This window comes from Carcharhinus amblyrhynchos, chromosome 23 (assembly GCF_965287045.1).
Source record: "Carcharhinus amblyrhynchos chromosome 23, sCarAmb.v2.hapA, whole genome shotgun sequence".
Classification (NCBI taxonomy): domain Eukaryota; kingdom Metazoa; phylum Chordata; class Chondrichthyes; order Carcharhiniformes; family Carcharhinidae; genus Carcharhinus; species Carcharhinus amblyrhynchos.
In genome coordinates, this window is record NC_137346.1 from 20720700 (window position 1) to 20742354 (window position 21655).

Consider the following 21655-nt stretch of genomic DNA (forward strand, 5'->3'; position numbering starts at 1 on the left):
CTTGCTTTGGTTGTCATTTTTCTAGGTAAATCTTGATGTGTGTCAACGTGCTGTCTGGGACGTTTATAACTAAGCCCAATTACCATATATACTCATGAATTCCTAAGACTTAATTGTTAGTTGAGAAGTAGGCAGTTGACTTTTATCCAAGTAATATTTTTGAGAGGTTGAAACTCCCTCCTCGTCTATTGCCGAGTTGTTGGGTCAGAGACTGTTCCCACCAACCCCCACTGCAAATAGTATTTTCATTATTGAATTTTTATTTATAAATAAATAATAACCTCCATGGAAATGCATATTCATTTGTGTACAAAACATTCATCACATTTATCAAATACACGAGCCAGTTGTACAGATTCATTCAGTTTTTTCCTCAACCTTCATTAACGCTCTCCAACTTTGTTCCCCATTTTATTGGCTGTATGTCAAAATGCAGACCAATCTGAATCCACGTTTTTGTTCATGTTTGATTGTAAACCACTGAAATATGATGACCCTGCCATTAAGCTCTGTCAAGAGGCACTGTGAAATCTTGGTCTTCTGTCACAGTACAAAACTGTTTCTCTTTGTAAACCTGGCATACTGTGCAGAGTTGGCTTTGAGACTTGTAATACCTAATTTTCACGCTTGTTTCAGTGTGAAGATCTGGCCATGCCCTCGAAAAACAGAGTCCATTCTGGCCTATTTTCATTGACGTATTTTGCTATCTCATTTTTCAACTGCTGCCACTCACTAGGTTTTCCTCTGGTAGCGCATTTATTCTTGGACATTTGTCTAATCTGTGCAAAGAACTTCCTCCATACTCTAATGTTCCCCTCCAATATCTTGAATTCTGTAGCTTGTGCTCTGCAATAAGTTTGAACTGGATTGTGTATTTGCTGCTCCTTCATGATACCATGCTGCTATATTAGCAGGTGGGATTGGCTGGATCCCACAAGTACGAGTGAAGTGGTAATCTTGACAGCATGTGTTTGTGTGCAGGCACTAGGAGCTCTCTTCAATGGTGTATCTTTCCATGGATGGATTTGCATCAGGGTGAATTTGATTCCAGCAGCAAATGGGTAGTTAGTGCAAAGAGTTTGGATTTTAGGCCAAAAGTCAAGGTTGGTGTATACATGAGATGTATGAAAAATGAGGGAATCTTTTTGGCCAAAGATGGAAGGTTGAGATTTGTATGAGCTAGTCTGTTATTTACATATAGACAGCGTGTTAATGATTCCAGTAGAAGCTTTTGCATACTGCTTAGGAGAGAGAACCTTTTAGAACATTATCCTTTGTCTCCAGCCTAATTCGGGAAACTAGTTCCTAGCTGCTGACACAGTACCAAAACTGTTCTTATCAAAGTCACAAATGACATTCTATGTGACTATGACAAATGTAAACATTCCCTCCTTGTCCTTCTATTTGTGCTATGGGAAGAGATGCAGCAATAGGTAGCTACAAGTGTGTTGCACAATAAAGGTTATCAGTTCAGTATAACATTTAGAGAGCCTTGAACCTACTTATTGCCACTGGCACTGGATAACCTCTGTCTTGCTGAAATAGTGTCTGTTTCTGGAGAGCTATTGCTTTCTATCACCTGAGCACATTATCCTCCAATGAAACACTCTTCCTATCTTATCGTATGAGAAGTGGGCACATGGTTGTAGACCGGCAGTAGGTTGCAACATTTGAGGGAGGTACAAAAATGGGTGTTTCAAAAAAAGTACGTATCATAAAGATTTTAAAAGCTGTTCGGAATAGGGCTGTGTATTAGGGGGTGGTCACTTGTTTAATTGGGCCTTGTCTGCTGGAACAAATCTATTTGTTTGAATCAAATTCTCCATATCTCTTTTAATATGTGTTTTCCAAGAAAGTATCCATTTCCCTTTATGAATACTCATTTATGTTGGTATCTGTGACAGGGGTATGTGTATTCCATATGCTTATAACCTTCCACATGAAGTATTTTATCCAGATCAGATTTTTACTGAATAAAATCATTGAGATTCTGCATCCTCATTCTGGATTCCCCAAAGTGACAAACCATTTCAAATTCACCCCAGCATACGTGTATTACTCCCTTTCTAAGCTGTCTCAGCATTAATTTGAATGCCAAAGTTATCTTCTCTACAGGGTGCAAGCATACCCGATCTTCCACTCTGGCAAAATCCTATTTTCATTCTGTTGTGGGATGCTGTTCATACTTTCATATTTGATATCTCTTGTGTAAACCCACAGGCCCATCCTTCACCTTTTAACCTGCAACCAAGCTTTCGATTAGTATTACTACATTTTGTGGCATTTCTTGTGGCTACTGAGCTGTATTTTATAATGACAGGAGCATTACGTCATGTCACGCACAATGCATTATTCTGCTGCCAAAATGGAACCATGTTTAAGCTGGTCGCAGCAGCCATTATTAATCTTCAAAATAACCATCTGATCTAACCCTGTTGGGAGTTTATACATATGTATATGCGTTTTCAGGAGAATTTGCTGCTCAATGATTTGCAGTTGGCGTCCTGTCCATTTCTTAGAGGCTGAGGCTGGTGATTACTGGCAATCCAGTCTGGATTTGTTTTCAGTTTTGTTGAGCCATTGACTGGTAACTGCCATTGGTTAATTTTACATACACCCAGAAGTAAACTATTTTGTCAGGGATGATGCTGTATTTCTGATGTTGCCTGATCATTAGATTCTGGGATGTTCAATATCCCAAGCTCCAATTAAAAAGTTTTTTTTAACCTGTGAATTGTTTTTGATTTTCCTATGGATGTGGAAATTCTGGTTTCATTGGTGTATTTATTTGAAAAAAACAGCAGGACGTCAATTGAACAAAAGGATCTTTCCTTTCAGAGTAGCCTGTCAGTGAGAACATCTGGAGTATGTTGATAAGATTCTTAACTATGAGGTAAACAGATGACTTCAAAGTATTTTTCGTGTGTAATATTTTACAGATAAGCTCTTCTTGTTGACAGTTTCACTGAAATAGTGAATATAAAGGGATAAAATTATTGACATTCTCTTTAGAGCCCGATTTCAGCATAAATGAACTCCAGGGTCCATATCAAATTGGAAACATCTTTGGCATTAATGAGCTGCAGTCTAGCTCTGCGTACCATAATATCTGCCCTACAATAAAGTGAGGTGAATTAAGTGCTGTACTACAACTTAATTGACTTGAGGCAAAGATTATATTTTGAGAAACTGTTGATTTGTTAGACAATGAAGAAACCTTGATTCCTGTTGGAATTCTTTTTGATACGTTGCAGTTGTATATTTCTTGAAAGATTCGGCTAGGTGGGGGAAGATGTATTTCAGTTTCCGTCTTCAGGTTCTACAGTGAATTTGTGCCTGTATAATGATAGTTCAGTCTTAAAACAAAATTAATTATTCAGAATCATAAATTTAACAATTTAAATAAAACAGCACAGTAGAAGCTTTCAAAAAATGAACAATTCAAATTGAATGACAAGTATGTTGTAATTGACACTAACTTTTTAATTACACAGATATAATTTCACTCCTGTAAATGCATTTAGAGTTCATATTTACAGAAGTAGTTTGTTGTCTCATTTACCTCTTCTCTACCATTTTCAACATTGACTGCTCTGTTCAGAATAAACACATTGTTAGCCAGTGCATGATCCAGTTTACCTAGACAACTGGGCAGTTATTTAAATATTTGGTAGCCATTGCAAGGGAATTTTTCCATCCAGCCCACCTAGTTTGCAGAAAATGCTTGATGTGTTACAAATGTATTTTGTAGACAATAAAACTCTCGTTGAAAGGTGTTGTTTGGTATTGGCAGTCATATGCGATTGCAGGTGTGCAATCCATAGACCTTTTTTTAAAAGTACTTTCGTTTTTACAAAGTGGTTCCTTCTGTTACCATCAGTTTGTGGTGGTACCCCTATGTGGTGATAGAGATAGTTGCAATGGCAAGTGAGATTTCTATTCCCTTTAAGTGCTTATTGTATAATATTTACTGCTGAAAATGCTTTGCTGCAAACTATGAAACATCTGCGATTGTGCTGTGCAGTGTTAATAACAAAGCTTTAAGTTTATTTATTAGTGTCACAATAGGCTTATGTTAACACTGCAATGAACTTGCTGTGAAAATCCCCTAGTTGCCACACTTCACCTGTTCGGTTATACTGAGGGAGAATTTAGTATGGCTGATGCACCTAACCAGCATGTTTTTCGGACTGTGGGAAGAAACCTACACAGAGACAAGGAGAACGTGCAGACTCCGCACAGACAGTGACCCAAGCCAGGAGTTGAACCTGGGTCCTTGGCGCTGTGAGGCAGCAGTGCTAACCACCGTGCCACCCGTGTGTTAAATTGGCTCCAATGCCATCTGCTGAAAATAGATGTAATGTCAGTACAGCTTATGGCTGTACAATACCTGTTGATATGTGCTGTCAAGACTCTCAGTAGAATAATGCCCCCTTGGTTTATGAATAATATGCCACCTTGTTAATGCTGCTGTGAAAATATCAGACAGGATTTTCATATCAATGTTGCACAGCAGAATTGAATGCAGACGTTTAAAACTTTGAAAACACTTGCAGCCATTTGTGCCATAAATGACTTGTGCCAGTTCTAGAGTGGTGATATTTTAGCTGCTTTATTCACTTGCACAAAGGGAACATTGGGAATAACAATGCTAATATAATCTGTACTTTCGCCCCATTAGCGTGTGCAAGTCAGTTAAAATTGGAAAATTGATAGGCTGTTGTCCTGAGTGGTTTGCACCTGTCAATTGTATTTCCACTGGTTGTATTACTTTTACTTTTTCTAATATATTTTTCTTGATTTTTGGTGGCACAGTGGTCAGCACCACTGCCTCTCAGCAGTCCTGTTGGACTTTTAACCTGGTGTTGTGAGACTTCTTACTGTGCCTCACACTGCCAGGGACCTGGGTTCAAATCCGGCCTTAGGTGACTGTATGGAGTTTGCATGTTCTCCCATGTCTTTGGGTGCTCCAGTTTAGCATCCGAAGACATGTGGGTTAGGTTGATTGGCCATGCTAAATTGCCCCTTAGGGGGATTAACAGAGTTAATATGTGGGGTTATGGGAATGGGGCCTGGGTGCCCAATGCCCTCTAGCATCTTGTAAACTTTCTCTGACAATTAAAACATTCTTATGCATTGTTTGATGTAATATCGCAGCGATTAATGTCAGGTATGACTGCCTTCATATGACACACGTGCTGTACCCAACATGAACCAATGACTTGCTGTAAGGATAGATGTGTGCTTTTGTATAAGTTTTCAACATGTACCCAACAGCTCTGTCCATTTACCTGTGGGTGCATTCACTTTTTATAGAATTCCTACACTGCAGAAGGAGGCCATTCGGCCCATTGAGTCTGCACCGACTTGCCAATAAATCATTTTATCCAGACTCTAACCCCATACTTATCCTGCTAATCCCCCTAACATACGCATTCAGGGAACTAAGGGGCAGCTTAGTATGACCAATCCATCTAACCTGCACATTTTTGGACTGTGGGAAGAAACCGGAGTGCCTAGAGGAAACCCACATGGTAATGGGGAGAATATGCAGACTCCACACGCAGCCACCCAAGACTGGAATTGAACCTGGATCCCTGTCGCTGTGGGGCAGCAGTGCTAACCACTGTGCCATTGTACCCCCCCTCTTGTCTCCATCACTTGTGATTTTGTGTGCGTGGGTAGGGTATGTTGTTGCACTGTCGCCTTGTGAATGATCCTTGTTTGTGCTGGTCTTCCAGCTCCCACTGGGACTGTGCAGATTAACACAAAACAGCATGTGTACATTGAGTCTCAGTGGACTTAGCTGAAAATAGATGCCAGTGGAATTAAGGCTGTGCACCTGCAATGCAGAGTGAATACCAGTTTCTGGGCTCGCTGCCCACATCTTATGCTAAATTCTAAGATAAATCCTGCTCACCTTTTTGGATATTTCCCTCTTGATGTCCACTAGCTTCCAATTAGATCATAGAATCCCTACAGTGCAGAAGATGGCCATTCAGCCCATCAAGTCTTCACCGACCATAATCCCACCATGGCCCTATTCCCATAACCCCACATTTTTATTCTGCTCTTCCCCCCCCCACCCCCAACCACCACAATACCTGAGCCAACCTAGCATGCCAGTCAATCTAACCCACACATCTATGGACTGTGGGAGGAAACCGGAGCACCCAGAATAAACCCACGCAGACACAGGGAGAATGTACAAACTCCACACTTATCTACGTAGCTTGCAACAACCTCACCCGATGTTAATACTGCAACCATCTCTAGGTTCTTGTCCTGTGACTTGGAACTCCTGTACAATCTTGCTCTTCATCTTTGGTGGACAGTCTTCAGCCAGGACAGCCCAATTCTTGAGAGTCTCACTTGAGCCCCACAGCTTCCTCCTGGCCTTAAAATCTTCTCAAATTCCACTAAGCTGTTGCTCATTCTCCTAACTCCCCCACAAATGTTCGGCATCCACTATGTGTCTGAAGTGTTTTGAATATTTTCTTATGTTACAATGAAATAATAGAAAGACATGTTCAAGTTGAAGCTGTTGTACCGTAAGCGTGAAATGCAATGCCCTCCTCCATTTCCTCCTCTACTATTCTGCCATGTAATACTTTATTTCCCTAACTACTCCATCCAGAGAAATTATTAGTCTGACCCACTTGCTGGTTTGTACTGCGGTTGCATTAGTTTTAAACTGGGACACATCCAGGGACCTGGCTGAGGGTGGGAAATTTGTCACAGCGGAAAGTGTCCAGTATAGCTCGATACTTTAATGTGTGCATTGTTTAATTTCTGGTCGGGGAGGGGTTTGCTGAAGAAGTGAGACTGTTAAGCCTGAGCACCTTGACATTTCTTGTCAGTACTATATAATTCATTCCAGCGTCAGCAGCCTCACTCAGCTCTGATAAGACTGCAATAGACAGACTGCGTCATCATGCTCAGTGGTAGCTAATTCCTGTGTGAGTGAGTATGAATGAGAGCCAGAGGATATGCATTTCCTTATTGAGGTAGGACTGCCTGTCCAGGCATACAGAAATACGTTCAGAGCAAGTGAACTCTTTCGCCAAGGAGATATTCCCTTCAGAATATCTAACTGGAGGCAGTAAAACCTGCACAATTTTCTGCCGATTGGTAGCCTCACTAATCATGGAGGATTCGGGAGATGAGAGCCAGAGAATGATATACTACTTGCTGCGGAGGTTAGTAGAAGTAATATCGTGAACAAAAAATGTGAAGTGTAAGTCTGCCTGTTGCCTAATGAAGTTCTAATCTTTACACAAGATTTGAGTGGCTATTGCTGTTAGATTTAAGTTTACAAGGGAGTGGGGCTGCGTCCTCACTATGCTTGATCTCTGCAGCTCTCAGTCTACAGTTGACAAAGTACCAAGGGTGCGGTGCCTCCCAATCAATCACTTGTTTCTCAATTAATCAGCAATTTAAAAAAAAATACATCCTTCTCTGTTCCTTTCCACACCAGATAACACTAGTTTCCTGTGTGGGGACAGTCCAGAAGATCTTTCTCAAATACTGTACTTCATGTAAGAACCCAGGTAGGAAATGTCAGCAATGTCAATAGGCAATTTGACTGCGGAAGGCATCCCAGTTGAGACCAACATTCCTGTCAATTTGTGCCAAACAGGCATTTTCCCCTCAAGATCACTGCGTAGCAATTAGGAATGGCAACCTTCACTGATTTATGTGTCCTCTTCCTAGCTTACGGCTATTTAAGTTAATTGTGGTGCCCTTGCTGCAACACTGATTAAGATCAGCTCACTTAACACAAAGCAGTGATTTTATTTGGCTCTTTTCTGTTTCACAATGCCATACAAGGTGATTAATTTAGTCACTCTGCTATGAAGGGATGAGTCAGTGTCTTGTTTCCAAAGCTCTTTTTTCACTTGATCCCCTTGTCTTGTCTCTCCAAGGAGTACAAGTCACCTAAAGACACTGTTCAGTTTAAAATACACTGACCTGGAAAACGCCCACGTGTGGAACTCACGATTGGGCTCAGTCGTGATGCATTCTCGGTTGAACATGTGTCGAGTCATTGATAAAGTAAACACAAAATATTGTGGATGCTGGAAATCTGAAATAAGATCGCAAAATATGTTTTCAGGGGAAAGATCATATAGGCTTGAAACTGTAATTCAGTTTCTCTGTCCAGAGATGCTGTCTGACCTCCTAAGTTTTCCAGCATTTTATTTGTATCTTTTGTCCAGGCTGTTGTATTAAGAGTGATAATCTAGGTGAAGTCCTGGTGGGTGACACATCAGCATGAACTTCAGACGAGGAAATCTTCAGGGAAGGAAATATTCACTCACTATAATTTTAATATTTGCGAAAGTACAGTAAATGTTACAAGAAAAAGCCTGTTTGAAACAATATTTTCCTTTTCTACTTTTCAGATTGCTTTCTGTTGATGTGCAAACTTGTTTTTTATTGCAGTTTGTGTAAAAGTTTTGCAGAACAACTATTTGCAGAGTGAACAAAGAAAAGGTTCAAAGTCAGGTCATGATGCTGGGGAATCCAGTCAATCTGATTGTATACAAATGCAGCAAGATATGATTAAATTTCACTGTCATTTATTTAAGAAATATCTTCAAAGCACTTGTTTTTTTGGCGCATCACCGTCTTGTTGACTTGTTGCTATCTGGTAATTTTTCCTCATCCTCCTGACTGCTGTAGTTGCTGATGTCTTGCTGGCGTAGAAGCACCCTCCATTACCTGTTAACACGAGAGACTTGACAGTGAGTGTTAACAGGCTGCTTCACCTTACAGATCAGATGTTCACTCATGTACTTGCTCACACTTGCTGCAGGACCCCCCCCCCCCCCCCCCCCCCCAGTCTATAAGGCTTTTAGAAACACATCACATCCATTTCGCCTATTGTGCCTGTGCAGCCTTCTCAACTGGAGCTTTCACTTCCAGCCCCTGCTTTCTGACCTCTCGTGAACACTCGACTGAAATTTTTTTCAAATACTAACCAGTTCCTTTCAAGTTAAGTTACAGTCTCAGCCACAATAGCTGAACAGTACCAACCTGTCAGCTGAAAATTATTCATTCCTTTTACCCATAGGCCAAGCATGTCAGGACTGCACTTGATGAGGCAAGGAAAGGACCGGAAGAAGTTTGAGCTGCAGAGGGATTTCACTGTTGCCTCACCAGCTGAGTTTGTAACTCGATTTGGGGGCAATAAAGTTATTGAAAAGGTAAGCAAATATCTTTCACTTCATCTGTAAGAGGCCGGCTTGGTTTTTTTCTCTTTTGGCCAAGCATTGTACTATTGTCCAATCGGAGAAACAGCTCCAAGAAGCAGTCTTCTATTTGAAGTTGGCTGAAAGAGAAAACAGACAGTAGTTGTGAATGGTTTTTCAGGCTGGAGGGAGGTAAACAGTGATTGGTAATATGGATTAATCTATATTAATGATCTAGTCTTTGGTGTACAGGATACAGTTCCAATAGTAGCAGACAATGCAAAACCTGGAGGTATTGCAAACTGTGAGGAAGATAGACTTCAAGAGAACATGGAGAGGCTGGTGTAATGAACAGATATGTGGCAGATGAGAGTTAATAGAGAGAAGTGTGAAGTGATTTATTTTGATAGGAAGACTGAAGAGAGTTAATACAAATAAACGCAACAGTTCTAAAGACGGAAGTTCAGAAACAGAGGGACCTGGGGGTATATGTGCAAAATTTGTTGAAGATAGCAGGATAAGTTGAGAATGGTTAAAATGACATGTAGAATCCTCACCTTTTATAACTGGATGCATAGAATGCAAAAGCAAGAAAATTATAGTGAATCTTAATGAAACAGTGGTCAGGCATCACCTGGAGTATTGGACCCAATTCTGGGTCCTGTATCCTTGAGAAGATGCAAAGGATTTAAGGAGGGTGCAAAAAAAAAGGAAAGAGAATGATGTCAGGAATGAGGGAATCCAGTTCCCTGGATAGACTGGAGGCTGAGGAGATTTTGAAAGAGGCTCAAAATCATGAGAAGGTCTAAATAGATCAACTGGAGAAAAACTGTTCCCATTGGTAGAAGGGTCAAGAAATCTGAGGTCGTGGAATTAAAATGATTGATGAAAGAAGTAAAGGTGACAAGAAAAAACTTTTTTTTACAGTGAGTGATTAGGAACTGGAATGCATGGTCTGAAATGGCATCGGAGGCAGATTCAGTTATGGCTTTCAAAAGGGAATTGGATAAATTGTCCAAAGAGGAAATAATTGCAAGGCTGCAGGGAAGGACCTGAGAGTGGAGCTAGCTAAATTGTGCTTGCAGAAAGCTGCTATGGACTTCTCATGTGCTGCAATCATTCAATGATTCTATTCGTTGCTATAGTTGTCCATCCATTGCAATAACCTGATCAGTGAGAAGGAAGTGATGCCCATTTTAAACAGATATTTTCAAGATCAGAGTTTTAGAAACATAAGTAACTGGGTGGTGATTTAAGGGCACGTAGACTGCAAAAGGCTCTTAAGTCCATTCGATTCATTCTTTCTCCCGTATTGGTCATCTCTTATGTTTGCAGAGAGAAGTAATTATGCGCAAAAAACATTTCTAAACATTCCTCCAGATAATATTCCAACTTCAAGGACTAATGTGCTTCTTAAAATGTTGAATCTTTTGGTGTCTAAATTTATCTTTTATAATCTGTGTATTTAGTTCAACTTGTAGCTAGATAACTTTCAGACTTTGTCCAACAGGTTCTCATTGCCAACAACGGGATTGCAGCAGTCAAGTGCATGAGGTCCATACGACGCTGGTCTTATGAGATGTTCAGGAATGAGCGTGCAATAAGATTTGTTGTCATGGTGACGCCAGAAGACTTGAAAGCGAACGCAGGTCAGTTATCCATAATGACATATTTATATGACACCTTTAACATAAAATGCCTCAAGCCATTCCATAGGAGCACTTAACGTCATTCTGTCTGTTTAGCAGGGCCAAGATTAGAGCAGTAACAAATAACTTGGACTGATTTGGTGGGCAGATGTGTTGAACCATACGGCTGAGATATCCAGGTTTAATTCCCAGGCTGTGCTGACTCTGTAGAAGTTTTAAATGAGTGGTTAATGGGGTTGGATAGGGGAAAGAGAAATAAAATTAAGTAGAGTTCACAGCACAGAAATGGGTCATTTGGCTGAACAGATTTGTGTTGATGTCCAGCACAATCCTCTCCCACTTTATTTTCCTCAATTCATCCTTTCTACATGTCGGCAGTATCATGGGATTCTACCCATGCCTGCTATTCTGTTCACCTGTATTGAAGGAATGTGGGTGTGTAAGTTAATGAGCTTCACTGCTTCAGCTCTTAACAAGAATGGCCAGTTGGGAAATTGATAGTGCTTTTGCAATTATACACCTAACCAAAGTAGAGGAAGGGGAGAAAATTGTTGATGGGGTGGGGAGAGAGGAGTAGTCAGTCAGTTCATAATACAGTGACCAGGATGGCATGCTACTGCCAGTCCCAGAAGTCATACACTGTTAAGTGTTGCAAAAATGAAAAGAAACCAGTCAGCATCCTTAAAGATTTGGTTATTGTTCACATTACCGTTTAGGCCACTTTCTTTAACCAGTGCTGTTCTTTTGGCAGCTAAACACATTGTGGTGAATTTAGATGGTGACTGTGTGCCTCTGATCTTTGAGTGTTCCTTGAACATTACCGCCGATGACAATTTGTGATCTCTATGTTGCTTTTGCTTTGCAGAATACATCAAAATGGCAGACCACTATGTTCCTGTACCAGGAGGTCCAAATAATAACAACTACGCAAATGTTGAGTTGATACTGGATATTGCAAAGCGGATCCCAGTTCAGGTACTATTAGAAAAAGGGCACTCCTTGTTTTCTGTAATCTTTAATAAACCTTTCTTGTTTTCTAATGCATAGCCTTTCCTCTTTAAATGGATTTGAACTTTTAATCCCTTCTGCTGTACTTTTTAACATTATAATCAATAGTGGGATGGCTCTGTTGAGAATTATTTTCAACTTCACTTGCAATTCCATTTTTTTCTTTCCTCCTTTAACTGGGTGGCAGGGTTCGAGAAGGCCATATAAACTGATATGATGGTGGGGATTGCAGGTTCTGCCAGGTAGTACTAATGTGTCTGAGGTGATGGGTTAATGACTGTGCTGTAAACTGGCAAACTTGTAGTAAGGTTAGCCACAAGTGAATGTTGTTTGAGCCTGTAGGTCTGTTTTAGATTTCCCCCTGCAGCTACCAGTTGTTTCCATCTTAGCATTTTGCTTTATACATATAGTCAATGACACAAAAAGAATGCGTATAGATATGTGTGTTATCTCTTCATTTTCAGGCGGTATGGGCAGGCTGGGGCCATGCCTCTGAAAATCCCAAACTGCCGGAACTTCTTCACAAACATTGCATTGCTTTCATGGGTAAGAAATGTTTGTTCTAACCAAGTAGCTTCTGATTATTATCATTTGTAAAGGGACATTGCACTTGTGCAGCACCTTTCAAGCCCTCAGGATGCCTCAAGTTTTTTTACACCCAATGTTATTTGCAAGCAAATACAGCTTTAAATTTGCATCAAAGTTGTTTTTGTTGAAGGTTAAAAGTTGGCGGGGCAACAAAGCTCCCTGCTGTTTTTCAAGAAAGTGCCATGGTACTTTTATGTGTCCGCTCAAAAAGGTGTAATAGTGGAGCACACTGCCCTTAATAAATTGGCAACCAATATTGCATATCGGATTGGGACATGAGCCTATGAACTTTTGATTCAGAAGCAAGATGTTATTCCTTTTTAGGCTTTAATTCTTTCCTTGATATTTAATTCTAACATTACCCCACCCTTTAGGCGGAATTTCTGTTACTTGCAGAGTACTGGTTGAGGTCAGAAGACCGGTGTCCATGCTGCATAGCTGACTTTTCTCAGCATGTTTTGCAAAACTTTGTGCAGGAGAATTTTCCTAGCCTCGCCCACACCATAATGCTGGTGGAGTGGAGCCTATTGGAACTGGCAACATGGTGAACATAGGCACAAAATTTGAGGCACTTGACTTGTGTTCCTTGACATCTTTATCACTTAATCTCCCCTGTTCTCCAACATTCCCCCAACCACTAAGTGTGTGGTGGTTCATTTTGGCAGGTCAAATGGGATGAAGAAATATAATATCAAGAGTAAGATTCTGAGCGGTGTGGAAGATCAGAAGGATCTTGGGGTCCGGGTTCATAGAACTCTCAAATTGGCTTTGCAGGTAGAGGATGTGGTTAAGAAGGCGTATGGTTTTTCACTCTGAGGGTGGTGGGTGCGTGGAATCGGTGGTGGTGGCAGATTCGATAGGGTTTTTGAAGAGACTTCTGGATGAGTGCATGGGACTTAGTAGGATTGAGGGTTTTAGGTAAACCTAGTAGGTAGAGATATGATTGGCGCAACTCGTGGGCCGAAGAGCCTGTTTGTGCTGTAGTTTTTCTATGTTTCTAACCCTGTACTTCGCAATACCTGCCTTTCCGCCCCTCTCTTCAGCATAAATCCCAACACATTTCTACACCTGTCCAGTTCCAAAGAAAAGTCCGACCGGGCTCGAAATGTTAAATTTGTTTCTCTCTCTATAGATGTTGCCAGACCTGTTTGAGTTTTTTCAACATTTTCAGATTGCCAGTATAGGCAATATTTTGATTTTATTGCACAAGAGTGATACAACTGCCATTTGTGGCTCAGTTGACACCATTCTGGCCTGAGTCTCAAGATTCTGGGTTCAGGTCCCATATCAGGACTTGAGCACAAAAATCAATACTAACACTCAGTGCAGTAATGTTGGAGGTGCTTTCTTTTACATGAGATGTTAAATGGAAGTCCCATCTGCCTGCTCAAGTGGATGTAAAAGACCCCATGACGTTATTTTGAAGAAGAGCCAGGGAATTTGTCCCCAGAATCCTGACTAATATTAATCCCTCAATTGGCATCACAGAAATAGTTTTATCTGGTTACTAACATATTGCTGTTTCTGGGAGTTTGCTGTGTGCATATTGGCTGCTACATTTCCTGCATTGTAACAGTGATGCTAAACATATATGATTCTCTGTGCTTCAGGAAGTGTCATTGGTTGTAAAATGCTTGAGACATCAAGTATTTGGAATGCAAGTGTTCCTTTATATTTTAATTGCCCATACTTGATGAGATGTTCTTGTGTGTTTTAGTTGCTCTTGATAATGAGACTGTACCCATGTGTTACTGGCACCATCAGCGCAACGTTAAATAAGACATTAAGTGAATCCTAAATAAAGACTATACTTTACTTTCTGAGCTCTCGCTCTTGTAGTCTGGTACGACAATGCCTTTAGCTCCATCACTAGTCAACTGCATAAAGCGAGTTTGTTAGACAGTGCCCTTTTATTCATACAGTACGATATTCCTTGCATTGTCCTTAGCCACTATGTGATCTTTATAAATTGATATCAAATGAAAGATGTGCGACAATAGACTTTCATGTGCTTTGCTGCCGTAAAGTTATCATTTGAGAAAAGCGGCTCTTTGGTGCTCTCCCTGAATCATCATCTGGTGCTGTATAATTTGAACTGAGATTTTGTTCAAAGTACTTTTTTTTTTCTCTCCTCTTCAGGTCCCCCAAGTCTAGCTATGTGGGCACTGGGTGATAAAATTGCCTCTTCAATTGTAGCACAGACTGCAGGAATCCCCACTCTTCCCTGGAGTGGCAGTGGTAAGGCAGTGATCTCAGTAAACAAACAATGTTTTCCTAACTTTAACTTTAATAGCTGTATGGGGAATCTTTTATGTTATTGTGAAAGATGAGGGAACAACTGACTTCTGTGGCAAATCAATTTAAGTTTAAAGTTTATTTATTAATGTCACAAGTAGGCTTATATTAACACTGCAATGAAGTTACTGTGAAAATCCCCTAGTTGCCACACTCCGGTGCCTGTTCAGGTTCACCTGAGGGAGAATTTAGCATGGCCGATGCACCGAACCATCCCGTCTTTCGGACGGTGGGAGGAAACCGGAGCACCTGGAGGATACCCATCAGACACGGAGAACGTGCAGACTCTGCACAGTGACCCAAGCCGGGAATCGAACCCGGGTTCCTGGAGCTGTGAGGCAGCAGTGCTAACCACTCTGTCGTCCCAAGATTGTCGAGCCTGCTTTATGACTAAAGCCAATGTCAAGCAGTAGTTAAAGTAAGTTCTATTTGTGGGTGCTAGGTACAAGTTGAGTTGCAGCTTATTTTGCATTCGAAGAAAAGGTTAAGAACTTTAGTTTAACTTCATGTTAAACAAAGATACCTGCATGTCTATAGGTTTTAGTTTCACTTTAAACTTTGCCTGCATTGTAATTAAAGGTTTATGATGTAGAAACAATTCCAGGCTTAAAACAAAAGCTGTTGTTTAGCAAGCAGACACCCACATGAAGCATTTGAGTTTAGTTAAAACCAGGTATCTGAGAAGAAAACAGCTCTTACAGAATCTGCCATTACATGCAAGACAAAAGGGAAGAGACAGAAAGCAAGTCCCAAAAACTAAAGAGCAGGATTTTCAAAGAAGTTTGAAATCAAGGGACAAAAGCTGGAATCTGAACAAGGTACTGTTCATTAAGGTTAAGGAAAGGGGCAGAGAACGGCTCTTAGTTGAAGACAGAGCCACATGTTGAAGACTTGGAGAAGTTGGCTAGCAAGAAGTAATCTTAAGGTTGGTGATACTTTACAGCCTGTGTAGCAGTGGTGTTTTCTTGGCATGGCTGGGTACCTGCGTTGGTTCCATTTTGTTGTCATATTGGAACAAAATACGTAGGGCTAATTGGTGATTGCAGATGCTTGATAACCCACTCCACTGAGCTTCCCATCCACATCCTGTTGATAAGAAATGGAGCTGAACGGAGGGGGCAATCATGGAGGAAGTCTGCACCAGCCACGCTCAAGCCCCTCTTGACGGTCTGTCAATAGCAGCATTGGGAACTGCACCCTGGCTGCTTCAGACTCTTTAGAGACATGTGGCCTAATGACCTAGAAAATAAATCAGGTGGGTATGGCAAAATGAAAGCTGTTAATGCCAGCTGTTTGGAAGACTCTGCATTTCCCTGGTGTTCCTTACCCAATTCCCCTCCAGTTCTGTTCTCTTTATTCCTGTCACTGGATCCAAATGGTGTGTTTTCTTGATATATGGAAGTGCAATTCATTTGGCTAACTTATATTTTTAGGGTTGACCATTGAATGGACAGAAAGTGAACCACGGAAACTAATTGTGAGCGTTCCAACTGAGCTGTATGAGAAAGGCTGCATTGCAGATGTGGAGAGTGGTATGAAGGTGAGAAGTGGGGTGGGGTGGTGGGAGGCAGGGAACGGCCCTTTTAAATGCTCATCCACTGCTTTTGTAGTGTGCAATAATATCACTAAAAGTGAAGAGGCTGGCATAGTAGCTGATGTATATAAAAACATCAAGAATGAAAAGAATAAGAACATGTTTGTGTAATCCTGCATCGTGCTTTCAAAGTGTGCCAACCAGTAAAATACTTCTGAAGTGCAGTCACATTTACAAGGTAAACAGGACAGTATTTTGTGCGCAATGCAATCTCACAAACAACACAATTTCTCTGAAAGCTTTTATTCCCATCTGAAACCTCTGATGAGAACTGGAGGAGGCGGTGTGTAGATTCTGTCCCTGTCACCATGACTCAAAAGACCTGGAAAAGTTGGTTTTAAATTGAGATTGCTTGCTGATTTTTTTTTTGTCATATGGCACAAGTTTCGTTCAATGCTGGACATTCTGTTTCAAGATTCTAGATAAACAGCCATCGTTTGGGAACATTTTGTGGAGTAACAGTTGCTTCCTGATAGAACATACAAAAGCACAAAGCAGGAGCTGGTCATTCGAACCTTCACCATTCAGAAGGTCATGTCCGATCTAATTGTGGCCTCAGTTCCACATTCCTGCTGACCTATTTCTGTCTTAAAATGAATTCAATGACCCCAATTCCACTGCTCTCTGGGGAACACCAAAGGCTAATCCTCAACTCCATCTTAATTGGAGACCCATTTTTAAACTGTGTCCCCTATAGTTCTAGTCTGTAGCACAAGGGAAACCTTTCAGTATCCACCTAGTTAAGTCCCCCCAGGATCTTCTATGTCTGAATAAAGTTCCCCCTCATTCTTCTAAACTCCAGTGGATAACCAGTTCAACCTCCCCGCCTAAGATTCACCTTGCCACTCCACCCTATGTATCCATCAAATGAACCTTCTCAGAATTGCTTCTCCTGCATTCATATCCTTTAAGCAGACCAAAGCTGTACTCCAGATGTGGTCTCGCTAACTCAGTACAACTTTAGCAAAACCTCCCTACATTCATAAATCCCATTTCCTTTGCAATAAATGACAACGTTCCATTTGTGTTTGCTGTACCTGCACATTAACTTCAGTGAACCACTTACCAGGACAAAGATCCCTCTGCACCTCTAGTTCTGTAACCCCTCTCTCTTTAAATAACAACATGCTGATTTTTTATTCTTCATGCCAACATGAACAAGTTCACGTTTTCCTACATTATACTCAATAGACTCAAAACATACAGAACAGCTGCTGTCTGACTGGGCAGCTTAGCTCTTGTGATACCGAAACCTTTATTTTGATACACTTTTTACTCCGTGGACCATAGTCAGGTAATCTGCTGCCAGGTCTTTGCCAGAGCCATTCTGGACCAGTCACAGAGCTCCAAAACAGTCTGGAAATGCCTGTTTCTCTTTCCAACACCCCTCCATTGTGATGAAGTGGTGGCAAATTCAGCTGCTGATAGGAATTGAGCACATGCATTTGTGCGTTCTTTTTTAGACTGATGTTTTTCTGTCCTCCAATTGATTATGCAAACCTGACCTTCATTCCAAATGAAATACTTCTATCAGTGCCTCTTCTGATACTCTAATCGTCAAATAGCTTCTGCACTTTGCTAGCCTGTAACACCTATCCCCGAATTTGGATAATACTTTTTAATTGATGCACCATGCTGATTTTCACTGCCTACGTCAATTTCATCCCGATATTCAACCTCTGACTAATTCTGGATTCACTCTAAAATTGTCTCCTTTCTAAGAGGTCTTGAAAGGGTGGATGTGGAGAGGATGTTGCCTCTTACTGGATAATCTAAAACTAGGGGTCACTATTGATGGATATCTTTTTCTACTATAAATAATTAGCTTTGCCATGGGGAAGAATAATATGACCACAGGCAAGTACTAAATGATCCAATTCTAAGAGCTGTGGGTGGCATGTCACCCAGGCTAGTTTAGCCTGCATAGGAAAACCATGAACTTACTTGGGGCCACTCGTGCACCTGAGGCCGGGAATTGGGAGCAATGCCGTCTTGCTATTCCAAAGATAAATTGGAATTTCTGCAGGATCATGGTAGGCACAAGCTCTATCCACACTGTGGAGACCTGGTGTTTATTGAGCCAGCGCCAGGAGAATTGTGTTGCTAGTTGGATTTTCCTGCTCCTCTCTGCTCCCAAATATGAAAATATACCAAATAGAGGCACACTATAGTTTTCCTGAACAGAATTGAGGCTTATAGAAACCCCTGACTCGGGCCATGTCCTTGAGCATCCGAGGAAAGTGTTGGTTTTAAAATACTTTATAATTGGAGTTGATTTCAAGAGATCCTTCCATTTCTAAAGCAGTAGCACCTTCATGTGGCTTTTCGGTGCTATCCCACCGATCTGCCCCTCCCTATAACGGATGCTGAAGATAAACCCATACTGTGTGGGGTCCTGTTTATTGAATTTAAATTTTCTGGCCTGTCCCCAGAACCTTTGATATAAACATCAGTTTCCACAAAGCAATTCTCCGATTTCCACTCCAAGTGAAACCCTGAGTATTTGGGTCTGAAATATCTTCCAACAATGATTCATTTGACCAGTTGCTGGACTGCACAGAACTCCATGCTTAGCACTGGATTGGCACCTGGAATTGAGCAAATTTATTCCCCCTGTTCCTAGTTGCTTCTTCATGTCTAAATTTGTATGGAATGTATTTGGTGGCTTTTGATTGGTATGTTTCAAAGGAATTACCTTTAATCTTTGTATGTTTTATTGCATGTGTCAGGCAGCAGAAGATATTGGCTACCCAGTGATGATCAAAGCCTCTGAAGGAGGAGGTGGGAAAGGGATAAGAAAAGTGAATACCGCTGAGGATTTTCCAAACCTTTTCAGACAGGTTGGTCATTCAGATGTTGCAGCATGATAAACATATAAAAGATGAAATAATTTGCCTGTTGAATAATACTTAATAGTAATATGAGTCCTGACTCCCATTATCTGTGGTATCTTTAAGGTGCACATGCAGCACCAGCTTAAAAAGATGCATTTACTATTGTGCTGCTGAAAGCACAGATACCAAACAGTGAAAGAGGGACAGGTCTCCTTAAAATTGATGTTTATTTTTGTGTGATCGTGCGGTGTATCCTGTTTCATTGAATATCCAAACCCACTTTTGTGGTCGCTTTGGAATTTACTCTGTTCTGGTACTGCACTGGTTAATGCATTCCTATAAAATTCCAGGCCAAGATTTTGTCAACAGCGTTTCATTCCTAACATTGTAACTGGAACTGTGCACCGATTCTACATTTTTTTTTGCTGCTTCCCACGTGATTATGATTAAAATTCGAATTGCCGATGGCTTGTATGCAAAGCATATTAGATTTAGTGACAGGGAAGCTTTTCATTGATGCAACCTACTGTCAGCTGTCAAAGCTGTATCTATGTTCAGCTAATTAAAGGGACTATGGGTCAAACAGGGAGGCTCAACTTCATGGACACAGCTTTCCAACCCAACTACATTGCCGTTAACATGAGACCTGAGAGCACAAGGGTGGCGTGGGTGTTGAACCAAAATTAAATTCAACTCATGAGTCTCGTCGCTTTGGTTTCACTTTATGTGCATCGTTGTTATTTGTTGAAAACTAGCTTAGAAAGTAAATGTACTAGCACACTTCATAGTTGTCATGCATTGATGGTCACTTGGGTGTTCGGGACATTTCCTTGTGGAAGAACCAGTTGTTTTATTTACACACCCTTTATTGAATATGCATGTTAGTGTCCTGTATTGTACTTGCTGCTCTTGTGGGACATGACTGAACGTGTGGTTCAGTTCATCCTCCCTCCTATGCATTGTAAAGGACATTGCTGACGTTGTTCTCAGACAATGCAGTAGGTGAATTCAGTCCTGAAAGGACTGTGCCAGTCAGCACCCTGATATAGATACACATCTGAACAGTGCTGGCACCACTTTTAGGTTCCTCATTTTCCTACCTTGATTGACTGTTAAGGAGAAGTTCCACACCACTGACCATTTATAGCATACAAATTTATAATAATTGGGAACCTGCTCCAGCCCCAGTTAATGCTCAACACGCCACTAACTTTATCTCTTCATCTCATCCTGCATTGGGGAATCAAAATTTCCCATCCTGCCTAATTAAGTCATCCTGCATGCCATGTTTTCTGTCCTTGTGGGTCCTTAAAATCTATCCCCTCCACTTATATACAATTGTAACCCAATCACTACCTTTTTTTAAAGCTGCATCAAAACAGTGCATTGAAAACAGTGCAGATTAATTAGCATATTGCCATGTAAGAGAAATTTTCCTGTGTGGGTTTGCGGGGGGGGGGGTGGTCTTGTGCTTAGCTGCACTCAACCAATACAGAGACCACAGAAGTCAGCGTGTAGTTAAAGAACGAAAATAAGTTCACTGCTAATGCATGCATCAGGAGAAAAGATAGTCAGCAAGCACCAGCTACCCTTTCTGACGTAACAGTACAAGTGTGAGATTGATATACTCTTCTGAACACTTTGATTCCCCACCCAGCTTGTCACCCAAACTGAAGGGTCGAATTGCAATATTATACATGATTACCTTAGCCAGTAACACTCTACCTGTCAGCAAGATTAGGAGCTCATTAGTCCATGGCATCTGAAAGTTCTTGCCCTGTTACTACAAAACCTAACTACATTAATCTAGTAGATTCAAGAATATTATCACCTGCAAATTTTAATTGGTAAGGGGAGTCAATTTCCTTGCCTTGCCTATGCCCAGTCCCATTATCAGCATGAGAAAGTGTACCAATCTCATTAACCATGAGCTAATGCACTCCCATACATTCCAAAGCCTGATTAACTTGCAGCTGCTTGACTCGAATTGATGAGGAGAACTGCTCTCTTTTTACTCCATTGTCTCAAGAATTTGGTCCATCTATTACTGTCTAATTCCCATCATGCTGAGCAGTTAGATTGCCTGTTGGCCAAGGTTTACAAAGAGAGAAGAATACAATTTAATTTCATAATATTTAGTTAAATTCTGGTTATACAGACAATACCATTGCATATATTGTAAAAGGCATATGGTGAATCCTTATTTTATATATAAGACATCTTGTAATCTTTAGCTTAACCTAGTGTACTTATTATAATTTTTAATGAATGGCTTTAAAATACAAGTTTTATATTTCCCTCCTTCATGCCGGAAGGAATTAAACCTGTTTACCTTCAGGTAGCTTCTCTCTCTGGGCTGAAAAGGAGGAGGAAAACTATCAATGAAAATTTCTTTTAATCCATGGTGTTTTCATTCCCAAATTATAATGTTTCCTCTTGCAGGTGTGATTAGGCCTGGTTGAACATGGAAACAGCACAATTCTTAATCGTCTT

At 40.8% G+C, this 21655-nt stretch overlaps 1 protein-coding gene across 1 annotated transcript in view; it reads left to right on the plus strand.

Annotated features, from left to right (window-relative positions):
* Positions 1–21655, plus strand: part of acaca (acetyl-CoA carboxylase alpha) — a 274803-nt gene that overhangs the window by 15869 nt on the left and 237279 nt on the right. The window contains exons 3-9 of the mRNA XM_080210370.1: positions 9077–9209; positions 10705–10843; positions 11709–11818; positions 12316–12397; positions 14579–14677; positions 16168–16274; positions 19058–19168. Coding sequence (XP_080066496.1) covers positions 9077–9209; positions 10705–10843; positions 11709–11818; positions 12316–12397; positions 14579–14677; positions 16168–16274; positions 19058–19168 — 781 coding nt within the window. The remainder of the gene's footprint in view (positions 1–9076; positions 9210–10704; positions 10844–11708; positions 11819–12315; positions 12398–14578; positions 14678–16167; positions 16275–19057; positions 19169–21655) is intronic.